At 33.8% G+C, this 14,630-nt stretch overlaps 1 protein-coding gene across 4 annotated transcripts in view; it reads left to right on the forward strand.

Moving 5' to 3' along the window:
* SATB1 (SATB homeobox 1) overlaps positions 1 to 14,630 on the forward strand; it is a 115,181-nt gene that overhangs the window by 12,795 nt on the left and 87,756 nt on the right. For 2 of the 4 annotated variants that reach the window (XM_081345409.1, XM_081345408.1), the window contains exons 1-3: positions 9,001 to 9,315; positions 10,180 to 10,265; positions 12,697 to 12,932. In XM_081345409.1, coding sequence (XP_081201535.1) covers positions 12,722 to 12,932 — 211 coding nt within the window. In that variant the 5' untranslated portion in view covers positions 9,001 to 9,315; positions 10,180 to 10,265; positions 12,697 to 12,721. Of the gene's footprint in view, positions 1 to 9,000; positions 9,316 to 10,179; positions 10,266 to 12,696; positions 12,933 to 14,630 lie in introns of those variants that run through there. The other 2 variants (XM_081345411.1, XM_081345410.1) reach the window with 2 other exon arrangements.

Consider the following 14,630-nt stretch of genomic DNA (forward strand, 5'->3'; position numbering starts at 1 on the left):
AGCAGCTTCTCATACTACCAATATATGATTACTGTGGTGCAGTCTACATAAGGCTTTCAGAAACTGCAATTGGTATAAAATGTGGCAGCTTGTATATTGCATATATTTATTTCTTACTAAATATATGTTAATCAATTAACAAGTAATATTCATGATGAATGTATTGTTAATTTGATTTTACATAGTCTATTATGTAAACTATATATAAAATATGTTTCTCCTCAACCAGAAGAAAAGGGAGAATTCAGCTATATATAATTACACCATCTAAATCAGACATGTCAAACTCATGACATCACGTGATGTCGCATGACGTATCGGGACTGTTTTGCCATTACCAGCAATGGGGTGGGTGTGGCTTCTGAGTGATGCATCCTGCCCGTGGACTGGCAGTTTGACACCCCTGATCTAAATGGTTAGGGAATTCTTCGAAGTATGAAATCTATAGAAATGAACATATAGTAGTACATATCCTACTAATAGCATCAGAAGGCACTGCACTAAAGGACATGTTGTCATGAAACCATCTTTTTTTTTCATCCCTTGTCCACTGGTGAGGTTCTTTTTATTTTAAAGTAGTGTTTTTCCTCTTTTGTGGTCTTTTAATATAAATCAGTAAAGATTTCTCCTGACTCAGTACTTGGTTTAGTGATTTACAAGCCTTCATTGATAGTGTTGGTACTGACACATTCAATGCCTGATATTGTCCAGTTCCTATAGGCCCTTGTAGTGCTGTGCTAGAACTTGTTTTTCATGGCCATTTTGGTTTACGTTATTGGAAAGATTGGGTGCATGGCTTCCACAGAGACATTTGCTTGGTGCAAAGACTGATTGGTGCTGCTTATTTAAACATATCTAATATTTTAATATAAGAGAATTATTCCTGTATTTAACACCAGAACTAGACGCATCTTAATGAAAAGTCAATGTAATCTGGAAAAGAAAGCTTGATACTAATTACCAATAAACCTGTGTCCCAATTGGCAGATTTGGAGGTAGTGTGTGGTCCCAAGATCAAGTAGGAAGGAGCTTTCTGTATACATTATGCAAGCTTCCTGCTTTGCCCCACACAGTACTTGCACTCAATTGATTTGTTATATTGACTAGTTACTCACCTCCAAGAACACTAGTTCAGAAATAGCTTGGCTTGTTACTTGAGCAACTTGAAAGGAAGCCTCCCAGCACATGCCTAAGCCCATTGCACTTCATTTTGAGGAATAATACATAGTGATTTCTCTTGTCAGTTGGTGACAGCAATTGGGAGGAGAAGGTAGCCATGCAAATCCACCATTGTTACCTTTAAATTAGCAGATACCACTAACTATAGAACATTAGTTACTGTTGTTCCTGCAGTGAAATAGACCTTGTCCACTGGGACAGCACAAATTATTCAGGCAATTTAAGGCATGGAAAAATGTACTGTACATTAATGTGGCCTTGAGGAAGAACCCTGTATTCATCAAAATAAATATATTAGGTGGGAGAAACACAAGATTTAAACATGGAATTATTATGGATGAGAATATCAAAGTAATTTAGTACTGAGGTCATCCAGATGCAGTCCTGATTATTCTGATCAAATCCACAAGGTTATTTAAAAAAATAAAAAAAAATAGAGAGCAATCTAAAAATGAGAATGGAGGAAAATGAGTGATTCTTCTTTAAATTTACAAACTGATTGAATATGTAGACTGCAACCTTATACCCATATATTTAATAGCAAGACCTTATACATTCTGTGGGACATATTTCTAAACATATTTTTTTTCTGATTAAACAATTAATGATGTAAAGGACCATTAATATAATGCTAAAATATAAGCTGATCATCCTTTCTATTTACTTTAAAAAAGAACAAATTATTAAAAATGAAGTTGTGAAAATTAACCATAAGAAAATACCAAGTATATTGGGTTTACTAAAATTAAATCACTGTAATAAGTGAAACTAAAAAGCAGAATGGCAGAGGAACAGAGAAGTTCACAGAAATAAAATAGAGTTAATTCACATTATTAAAGAAACTATTAAAGGCTGTATCACTTCTTTTAAGAAAATAGAACAAAACAAAACAAAAAATAGGACAAGGAAGAAGAGGGGGACAATAGGAGAAAAAAAATCATGATTTTTTTCTAAAATGGCTGGATAGCATCTTCCAGGAGAAAAATTAAGCATTTTGGGGAACAATAGTGTTAATACTGTTCAGAGGCTTGCTGTTTCTCAAAAGGTTTCCATATAAATTAATAAATATGAAAATCTTTTCTTAAAAAAATAAAACAATATAAAATGGACAGTATTTTAATTGATATTTTTGTAATCCATATCATAATTTATTCTGATAATCTTTTCACAAGTTTGATTATGAATATGAGAGCATGTTAACATATTGACAAATATAATGTAATTTTCCAACAAGAATTGGAATGTTTATGCAAAGCAGGCTATTCTTTTCCTTCCCAAATTATCTCCTCAAAATTATTTCTTCTTTCCCTGTTAGCCCAAGTTCAGAGACGACATAGCAAAATCCAATCCATTTTTTATTTGCTTCCACCTAATGGTCAGAATGTTATCAAAGTAAAGCTATAACTGTCTAACCTACTATATATATCTTCAGAAATTTTAGGGTGTGGTTACTTTGAACTTCTCCACCGTCCCCCCTCTTCAGTTTAGGATTGTGTATCTCTTAATCTGGATATCTCTCCAGGAAAGCTCCATATTGCCAAATTTTCCCCCATTGCTCCTGCAGGTGTACATTCCATCACACTCCCCAATTACTATCTCAAATATATACCCTATGTATTATCTAATGTAAAAGATAAGATTTGAATATGCAATTAACTTTCATGAGTAAATACTATGTTCTATAATAGTATGTTAAAAGGACACTATACATTGCCAATATCCAAGGCATTAGTTACTATATTAATTGTTTTTCATTGGTAGGTTTTTCATTGCTAACAACCAGGAAATCCACAGGCGAAAGACTAGAATAGGAAGTTGTAGAACATGCCAGAAAACAGTATAACCCATCATTAGATCATACCAAGAAAATTATACTGTTGTATTTATGTAATTTACAGAGTCGAGCTCAACATGAATATAAGTTACCTATTAATTTCTATTTATGCCAAATTTATAATTATTTATATTGATACATTGTATCTTATGTATGTGCAATATTTTCAAATATGGTAAACTGAAATGAAATGGAGTTTTATTAATGGTAAATGCAATGGATAGTATTCTGAATAGACAATACTATCATATTACCAACTGTCTTCTTTTTTCAGTATTCAAATTTAAAATTCTGGTCTCATTTTTTGGCCTGTTGTGCCCCTGCTAATGCCCAGCCTATGATAGCAAAAGCCATGTCCTCAAAAACTAGTTAAGTATGGTCCTGGGCATCGAAAGTTGCCACTCATACTTGAATTAGATATATCTAATTCAATTTATTCAATATATTGAATTTAGATTAAGTCACATGCAATGAGATTGATAGAGGAGATGCCTGTCACTTCTTTTAGACAACAGAAAATACTACACATAGGATCAAAAGAATCTTTTTTTTTGCTTTTCAGGCCGAAATTAGTTAGGATTTGAAACATAATAAAAATTGCAATGAAAAAAACTGATATTGGAAATCCTGTCCTAGACTAATAAAAAAATGTGCAGAAGAGCAATACAATTCAAATACTCATATGTTTTGATTGCTTTGTCCTAGTGTCAGCTGTTTCCCATTATATACAACCTTGCATTCATGACTTGAGTTTTACCATAGTTGTAACTAATTTGCTTTAACAACCAAAGGTTTTTGGTACAAAATTTTTGGTCTTGCCCATAGCTAAAAATAATTAAGGAAACAAAAAAAATTGCAGGAAAACAATGAAAGAATTTTTTGCTTTGTATCTTCAAACTAAAGTGATGAAGTTGTTTTTTCTATGAAATCAAAACCTAGCTTTTGTGCCTGATATTGGATGCAAATACAAGGATCACAGAAGAGGGAGGTCCTATACACAGATTTACAGGGACACAAAGAACCACAAGTAATCACATTCCAATCATTACCTAAACTTAACTCCTGCCATCAACATAAGCCAGAACAAATTGTGTCTGGATCCAGATTGTTAGTCTGAAATCAACAGGAAATTGATTGTTGTTCCTTAGAACACATTTAGAGGCTTTAGACAAAGCGAATACACATTTCAGAAAAATAAACAAATCTAAGTTCATAACACTTCAATTAACTTTGGCTGATTTAAACAGGATTTATTAAAATCTAATATCTGATTATTAGTATTGTTGATTTGCAGAATATTGCGGAACATTTCTTCCCAAATCTCTACTTTGTTCTTTTGAAATGTAGTACGACCAGTGAAGTAAGGGCCAGGTTTCAATTGGAGCTAGTTATTAGAATAATCAATTTAAAGCTTGGATATCTAATAAAATTATATTATTCAAAATATATATTAATTGTGTTATAAATTCTTTACAAAACTATTTATTTTTCATCGTTGTACTTTCACATGTGTGATTCCTATTGTTCCCATATTAGCCAGTAAATTTCATTCCAAATTTTAAAAACTTTCAGAAAAGCTGTCTGTAATAATGAAACAAATGCATTTTTGAGACAGAAAGAATGACTGAATTTAATTAGATTTTTTTTCAGGTATCTTTCAATTTGAGTTCAATCATCATTCTAATTTTGCTTTCCTTATTCCTAGTCACTTTAAATGCTCCTGGGGCAGATATTTAGCTATTAATAGAATGATAATAACAGCATAAATTTTGTTTTACATTTGTATTTTAATAGCATAGATATCTTTATCCTTAATACTGCAAGGACAGGTCTGTAGTGTTACTGGAACTTTTTTTAAAAAAATTAAAACTACCACGTAGGGGCCCTTTGAAAGAGGAAAATTGATAGTTGCCTGTAACTGCTTCCAGGTTTTGCATATTCTCTCTCTCTCTCTCTCTCTCTCTCTCTCTCTCTCTCTCTCTCTCTCTCTCTCTCTCTCTCTCTCTCTGTTTGTGTGTGTGTCTGTGTCTGTGTGAAGAGAGAGAGAGAGAGAGAGAGAGAGAGAGAGAGAGAGAATTAGGTAAGTAGAATTATAATGTGTGTGTGGCAGAGTTCTATGGGCCAGAGAGTATTTATGTTATAAACTTGGATTTAAAATTAATTTAAATGGATTGTTCCAACTATAAAAGAATTTAAACTAAACTAAACTAAACTGAAGCCCTCCAGATATGTTAATATTACCACTCATAAAATTTCTGGCCATTAGTCCTCCTAACACACTTTGGACACACCTGTTATAGCTTCAATTGTTCGTATAGCTGCTTATTTTTAAAACATTTTTGAAGTTTATTTTCAACTTTTGGGATTGTTGCGTGGCTTACACCACTAATAACAGCAAAAAAAAAAAAATCTTCAGTGCATGGATAATGCCTTATAACCTTTAGTCAAGCTGATTTCCTTAGTTTCTCTTAAGAAATTGTCTTAAAGTGAATAAGTTATAGTCCTGTACTTAGTTCTTTTGGAATAGTGACACTGATTTCTAGGGGAGTCATCTGAATTTTAATAAGTGCACATTCATGACAGATTTTTAGATAGATTTACAAATATGTTGTTAACTGAATTGCCTAGACTGAAAAGAATTACATTTAAAATAACACATAGTATGGAATCTTAGAGTTTGATGGCTATTTTATACATGCTAGTTACAGTATTTCAAGTTAGACACTGATTAGGAAGATTCGTATGAAAAATGTCCTGCACTAATTTTATGTATATCTATATTTGTGTATACACAGACAGGCTGAATATTAACTTCTATATTCTGATCTTTCAAATAACTGCTGTGTTTCAAGCATCATACTCTTTTATTTCTAATATAGTAATATATTCTGTGCGTTCCTGACTGCTATAAATATTTTATGTATTTCACCCCATTACCATTTTCTGCACAGTCTATGGTGTTTATATCTACTTCGGTAGATGCCAGCCTATATAACTGTGTACCTTCAATGCTTTGTTTTGGTATTGTACAAGGAAGCATGTGTTTAATACACTTTTTAAGAAAACATTTGCTAATTTATACCTTTTTTTGATTGAAGTTTTCAGCATTGTGTTTTTCATTTTCCTTAAGAAAAAATTAGTTTTCTATTTTTTAAAAAAATATCTTGTTCATGTGACATACCACTTGTGTGTGTGTGTGTGTGTGTGTGTGTGTGTGCATTTAAAAGCAGAATAGTAATTTCTGCTAGTTATACTTAGTTATATATATCAAGAAATTAATTAAGTGACTGCATCTAGGCTAAAGATTTAGAGAATGAGACTTTAATTCATGTTGTCTTGCTTAACTAGCTTCTGGTCACTAGCCAGTATTTTAGTAAAAAAAAATCTATCGTATTAGTTTGCATGGACTTGTTTTTTCCTTTCTGCTAATGTGGCTTGCTTCTGACCTGATAGAGCATATTTACTATACCATTAATTTTGTTAATTATTACAGTTGCAAATGAATTAGCAACTGCAATATTTGCTGTCCCATAGCTTGATTGGTGTCTTTCCAATATAGGGTACTGTGGCAGGCTAACATCCATTCTAACTTCAATGTGCTAAAATGATTGATACACCTTATATAGATGTTTTTCCATCTTGAGAAATCAAAGTATATAGGTTTCAACTCCAAAATTTCTTAAACAGCATGGTCATTGCTGGAAAATGAAGTTCACGTATAGACTTAATGTGGGTAACCCTTCCACAAACTGTACCACAAAAACAATTGGCACTGAGTTCTAGATAATGGTGGTATAATTGTTAATACTGATAAATTTTGTTTGCTAAGATTCTTTTTACTTTGTCCTCTTATAATTTATTTATTCTTTTTCTGTACTTTGCATAACTGCGTATCTTGAAAATAGGGAACATATGTAAGTATGTGTGTCAAAAAGTCTTATAATAGGTATCAAAGTTTTTTTTAAAAAAAGAAAAACAACAAAAAATGGAATGAATTGTTATCATGACATTCTTTTTACAGTCTTATCAAGACTTTAAATGCAGCCTCTGGCTGCAGAAATACTGTTTCAGTCTGATGTATACCTAATATGTATATGTGTGTTTTGTTATTTTATATCTTATAAAAACATGCAATATAAAATACTTCAGATTATTTAGGATGATTATAGCTGTCCCATTTGCATGTCATATTTGCATTAGTATAATTATTCCTTCTCAGTTATTTCCTATAACAATGATACACTTTAGTGCAGCATTGCAAAGAATTGGTACAAGTCCTACAGTATTATTCTGTTGAGCTATTTTACATTATTTTTCACTGTAACTCCTCCCTACTAAAAAAAAGTACAGGCACATAAAAAGTTTGCCAAATTGACTTTTTTGTCTGTGAACCTGCCGGCAACAAACCTGTGTCTGAGATATGAACATCTGTGTTACATAAATGTCCTGCCCAATTTTTCTGTAAAGCAATAAGATTTCAAAGAAACAACCCAGGAATTAAGATCTGTTGTAATTATTTTGACTGACAGTTAAATGAATATATTTAATTATAATACTTTACATTAATCCATTTTATTAATGAATTCCTCACATACATAATATGCAAGACACTTCATTAATATATCATTGGAAAATTATTAAATCAAGCTAGGCCATAGGTTATTGGAGCAGGTTACCAATACTGAATTGGATTTATTCAGGATTAATATTATCTAGTGGCTTCTATAAATGTACAACCTTAGTGCAGAAAACCATGGAGTATAACTTTTGTATGGGTAGTACATTTTTGTAAGAACTAATCAAAGAAACCCATTTCAGTCTTAAAACTGGTAGCATTTCCATTTGTCTATTCAAGCGTTAGGTTCAAACTTGGTACAGGAGAAAGTGAAATGGCTAATGGTGCTGCTGGTGTGTATATGCATTTTTACTTTAAGCTGTGACAATTGAGGTATTCCCCCCCCTTCCTTCTCCTTAATAGAGTATAGCACGCTCCATCCTTTTTGTCCCTAGCTAAGAAATCTTGAATACCAGCCATATGCTCCTGTGCTTTATGCGCACCTGCTCTCCATCCCCCACCTTTGTAGATCTTTCTGCCTGGGCAGATGCCCACTTCTTTCGAGCTCCACTTTGTTTCTAAGTTTGTTAGGTGCGCTACCTCTCGGGACTGACAAGGGAGTTCCGTTCGCCTTTGGCAACTATTGCGAGTGCTCCCTTATCCCTATCCTGCTGCTGTCAATAGCTGCTGTCCCGCTGGTGCTGATGAAGGAGCTATGTATGTGGCTGCTTGGAGTTTATAGAGACTTTACACTTGCTTTTCCTTGCCCGTTCCTCGATTCTCCCCTTCGCTGCCCTCTCAACCCCTGAGCGCCCTCTCTCGCTAGCTTTTATCAGGAAGTCGCTACTGCTGCTTCTGTTTTGGCCCGTAGCCGGCGGCAGACCGCTCTGCTTACGCTACACGATCGCCCAGTGCCCCAGCGGCATCTCTCGTTCGGCCGCATTGCTCCCTGTTATTCCGGGTATTGTGTGTAATAAATGCACAGCCGCCTCACACTAATCAAGCTGATTACAAATTCTTGCGCGCCCTATGCCGGAAATCGCACCCCCTCGGCTCTCTCTACCCCTCCCTTCCCCTCCCCCCCACCTCCGGCTTTCTGGTTTTAACCCCCTCCCCCCTTCTGCCTTAACCCTCCAGCCCCCTTTCTAATCCAATTCCCATTTCCACCCCTTCTAGATGCCCTTTCCTCCATTTCGCCCCCCCCCAACCCCCGCGCATCGATTTACGCCGTCACCACCTCCTCCTGCTTGTCTGTCTCTCCCTCCCAGGACGGCGCGTCGGATGATCCGGGGCCGCCGGGGAAGAGCTCCAGGCAGCAGGAGGGAGGCTGCGTCCTCCTACTGTCTTAAACTGTATCTCTCCCTTAAAAAAAAATAAAGCCGGTAGCCCTCCGTGTTATTTTGTATTAAAATGAGGAGGAGGAGGAGGAGGAGGAGGAAGAAGAAGCAGGAACTCCAGAAGCAGCAGCAGAAAGCAGTAGCGGAGAGGAAGGAGCAGGAGCAAGGGACGGCGGCGGCAGGAGCAGGAGGAGGAGTGATGAGTCAACTAATAATTTAATGGGGACAGACCAAGCGAGAGGGCGAGAGCGAGCAAGCCAAGCAGCGTCCGGGGGACACACACACACACAGACACACACACAGAGTAACATCTAGCAACAGCCACCAAACCGGCCTAAATAACAGTTATAGCCAGCCGACAGACAACAAGAATTTGAAATCTCACAGGATTAATTTATTACTGTTTTTTGGTAACCTGATTTCCCTTTTTCTCACTCCCATCTCTCTTGTCCCTAACCTTGATGTTGCTTAACTCTTCCTAAGTATATTATTTATAATTTTCTCAACTGAAGGATCTTGCTTTTGTTTTACTTTTGATGGTGATTGTATTTCTTTCCGTCCCTCCCCCCCCCCCTGCGTCCGTCCGTCCGTCCGTTCGTCCGTCTCTCCGGGTAAATGAGAAAGGAATTCTATGCATTACAAAATAATAATAAACAACAAAGGCGATAGTGAAACTTAAGTATTTATATCTTTAGTTTCTACTTTTCTGTAGCTTTTAGTATTTTTATTTTGTTTCTAATCTTTGAAGCTTTGTGCAGAAAGTTTTTGGGTTAGTTTTTTTTTCTTTTTGTGGGAAGAAGGCATGTGTTTTCTATTTCTCTATTTCTTTTTATAATATAATTATTATAAAAATAATTATAAATAGAAAACTCACTAGCTTTTCTGCTTTCTAGAGAAGCTATCTCACCCCCATCTCTTTCTCTTACTTTTTTCCTCTGTTCAGATTTAGGCAGGTCATTCCTAATCTGTTTCCCTCTTTTTTTAAAAAAAATGTTTTGATTCGGTATTGTCAGCATGGTTTAAATATTATTAATATGTATTGTTTATAATAATTATTTCCCTTTCTCATCATCATTCCCTATTATTGCAATCACCACATGTTTCTGTAAATTTACTAGTACTTCTCTTTCTCTTTGGGTTTATTTTATTGCTTCCCCTTCAATGACTGCTACATTTGGCTTATATATTTTCCTTTTACTATGTTAATAAAAATAGAATTTTGGAAGGAAGTGTCCTTCAGTTTATTTTATTTTATTTTTATTTTTTACAAAAAGGGATTTAGAAATCATCTTCAAGACATCGTTCTGCAAAGGAAATCTCCTTTGTTTCCATTATTTATATGCTGTCAAGTTTTGAAGTGGTGAGTTTCAGGTCTTTTTATGAAATTTCACTCAAACTGCAATCTTCCTGTTTCTAGATAGTGTTTTGCTTCTTTGTCTCTTTAAAAGGTCACAGTGAAAGCTTGGCCTGGATTATCACAACCATATGGAATGGATAAGAGCAGAGCCTCTCTTAAATGTGATTAAGAGGTTTTATCAGAGAAAGGAGGAGGAGATAAAGAGAAAGGGGAGGGAGCTAAGTCTCAAAGTATTGAAGATGCAGTAGTCATTTCTACTTGCAGAACCATATGCAAACAACTGAAATCCACTCACAAAATATTTAAAATGTCATCTTCCTTCTTCAGCAGTATACACATGCAGTAATATATATTTTTCTAAAAACTTACAGAACAAATACTTGAATAGGAAACCAGCAGATACTTCTTCCTGTCATATCTAAAGATAATTATTAACTCTTCGTGACAAATCATGTTGAGTATATCTCACTGGTATTTCAGATGGAGAGAAGCTTTGTTGAACTTTAGCCTTGAATGTAAAAGTTTAAATTGGTAAATTATGTGGAGTTTTTTTGCACCTTTTGTTTACATTTCTTTTTTTCATTATACTCTTTTTTGCAAGGTGATGAAGTGTAGATACAGTGGATGTGACCAATTCAGTATTTTTAGTCACTATACTGTATATACAATTGATTGCTAGCTTAATATTTTTATTCACTGGTTATGGCTGGAGAAGTATATATGTTAACTAATGAAACAAAAATGTGTTTAAATTTTTAAAAAGTGGTAGTAATTTTCTAGTTCAAAATATTTTAGGTCCTTCAACTAATTTCAAATTAAGGAAAGAAAAGCTTGGGTATTAGACATGTTTCGATGAAGTACTACCAAGGACCATGTAGATGTTGGTAATTTAGATACGCAGTTTTGAGTTAAATAGCAGTTAATGTAATGAAAAAGAATAATCTTGATTAAAAAAGTGATTAAAGTAGGCATATTTATTGTTAATGAGACTCATAACCAAAAACAGATGGGACCACAATCAATGGTAAACCTTTGGTTCGCAGCATGTCATCCCAGAGTGCAAGGATAAATAACCATTATATTCTAAAATTTATATTTATTCAATTGGCAGTTTTAAGGATACAGCTAACTCTTAAGATTAACATTACTTTGTATTATGAAAGACAAAGCAGTTATGATTTAGTAAGGAACAAATTTGCAGTGAGAATATATAGCATTATCACTACAACAAAAATCTTGTCGGAGCTGAAAAGGGGGTATTTTTACTGTAGATTAAAACATTATTTATTAATGGATTGATATATTTTTTATGTAACCTCACCTTTCCCATCCACAGTTATAGTGTTTACACTTAATTGTGTAAGTGCTGCTTCATAAATGACTGGTCACCTGTTCCTAGTGTTTATACTGCATATATAATAAAGCAGGTAGTGTGATTAAATCTTCAAAAAGGCAGCAGTCCCTCTATTATAAAGCAAATATATGTTCATAGTAATATATACATAAATGTATTAATATAATTTTAATAATTAAAAGTACTTTTGTGCTTTGGTATTACAGTAGTTAGTGGTTACTGTGTATGTGTTATACTAGAAAAATAGTAAAAGAATTAAAGAATTTGAAACCAATATTGAATGATAGTAGTTAGGCTAACAGCTTAATAATACAAATTTGTCAATATTCAAAAATTCATCAAATGGTGTAATAGGTTTGAAAGATTTTCAGCTTGATACCCAAGAAGGTTAGGAGGGCTTAAGGAGACTTCCATATGTAGCATTTATATGGTAACTTAAGTGACCTAGAATTTGACATGTTGCTATAGGAAAATAAGTTTTTAATTGTATCTGATACTCAACTGCCTTTATTGATAGAACAATTCTTTTTACAAATTCTAAGTTAATATAGGAGACTTTTTTTAAAGATGCACATAAAGGAAACTTCATATTCCCAGTTTAATCTATTAAATGCCTGGGTAAAATTTTAATCCCTTTATTTCCTGAGAAGTTAAATAATCCAAGATTTCTATTAACTGAAGTGAAATAATTTAGTAATTTGAGGAAATCATACTAAGCTCATAAATCATATTAAATTTATAATCTTAGAAGTTGTAAATAAGAAATTTGTAGCAGACTATATTATTCTGTGAATGCTACTAAATATATATGCAGTTCTCACTAACAATATCTAAGATATAAATCTCATACAGGTATATAATGAACTTTATTATATAAACGGTAGAAAAATATATATATGTATATTGAAATGTTATGATAGGTTTGATAGTTAAACAGTTTTCCCATAAATACATTCTTATTTAAGAGCCAGTTAATATTATGTGAACATGATATACAGATGTATTATGTACATGTGCAAAACTGCCTACATAAAATTACGCACGCGTATACAACACATTTTTTTTTTCAAATCATGGCAGGTGATCTTTAGAGGCGGGACTGAGTATGGATCACTTGAACGAGACAACTCAGGGGAAAGAACATTCAGAAATGTCTAACAATGTAAGCGATCCGAAGGGTCCACCAGCCAAAATTGCCCGCTTGGAACAGAATGGGAGCCCATTAGGAAGAGGAAGACTTGGAAGTACAGGAACTAAAATGCAAGGAGTGCCTTTAAAACACTCTGGACACCTGATGAAAACACAAATTAGAAAAGGTAACACTATAATAATATGAAACATTAATTTTTAAATTATGTATATTGTCTTAGAAGAAACCTACCTTCACGTTTGTGTATGATTTGTACCTCGCAATGGCATTTTTGTTCAATATCGCATTTTAAAATCTGATAGAAATGATACTTGGAAGATTGAATTGTATGCCTGGGTGGAGCATCTTGTTTTGCAGGGTGGGGTCTTTTTAATAGGAAAAAACCTGTCATATTTTCAGATTATTTTTCTCATTGAACACAAATAATGCTATTAATCAAGGTTAGTTTTCCTATAAACTAATTTTGCAGACATCTGTGTGTATATTGTCAAAATACTTTATAACATGTGAATAAGTAGAAAAGGTTCTTGAAGTAGCCAGATTTATACTTTTATCTGCTCTTGACAAAAATCCAAAATTGGAAGATCAACATTTCTGACGCATTTGCTAGTTGAATTCAAGAAAGTAATATAAAGCTTTTTTGGTGTTCTGTGGAAAACTCCTTTATGATGACAATTTTTTCGCACTTTTATTTCCTTAAGTACAATTCATTACTGAGCAATGAACAACTTGGGTGTCATATTGTTCAGTGACTGGTTTGCTGTAATTAGACATTCTCACACAAGAAAAAATGCTTTTAGAGCCAGTGACTGATGCGGTGTGTGTGTGTCCATGGCTGTTTGTATTATGGTCTGTTGAAGTAAAATTAATAGTATACATGATGATCTTTTTGGATCATAAACAGCACTCATGATAATTTAATCAAAATAAACATATAATTTCAAATTCATTTAATACTTCTTTCCTCAGTATTATTCTTGCATGTTTCTAAGATTTCTTGCAATTGCTATACTGAGACAATTAAGAACACCAAGTTAGAAAGCAGTGGCTTCCATTCTGATGCATAACATTTATCATACAATAATTTACTTTTTCCTTGGATTGGCGAAAACAAAGAATATATTGATCTTAAAATGAACAGACACAGCAGTCCGTATTGTTTAGATCTGTATCTATTAAAAATAGAATAACAGCACTTCAGCAAATTCTTTGGCCTCTGTTCATGATTACCCTATTTATTGATTGTTTGCCAAGAATGTATGCATCTTAAGAAAGCCAAGGGTAAGGCATTAAAAATATAATTTATTGCTGCTTTTTAAACAGAGTGCATTAATATTGTACTTTGAAGCACTGAGGCTATGTAAAAAGGACTTTCTGACGCCTGTAAACATATAAGTTCCATAAATTCCTAAATAGGAGATTTCAGCTGTGTCTGGTATTATGTGATATTTGCACAGCAAACTTTAATGCCAGGACAGTTTTAGACAGGGATTCAACAGACTTCTCTGCTCCTTACAGCAGACACTCTGTTTATATAGACTCATAAACCTTCAGCAAATCCTCTGACATTGCTTTCAGGTTTAAATCATACTATATTTTTAGCGTTGAACACTGACCAGTACTTTCCCCTTTAATGCTAGAAGGTTATAAGGTTTCTGCACTGTCTTGCTAAGTACTTGAGTGATCAGCAACTTGTCAAGTTATACTAATCAAGGAAGCTTTGCCATTACAGTATCATATAGAAGTATAACATACTTATCCTAATGGGGAAAGATTTTCCTTTTCAGTTGAGACATATTTCACACACACTGCTTTTTTTTGAGTTTTAGTAATGATTTCTCTCTCGTTTTGAGATCAGTGTAAG

The sequence above is a fragment of the Vipera berus genome (genome assembly GCF_964194415.1).
Source record: "Vipera berus genome assembly, chromosome: Z".
In the NCBI taxonomy this organism is placed as follows: Eukaryota; Metazoa; Chordata; class Lepidosauria; order Squamata; family Viperidae; genus Vipera; species Vipera berus.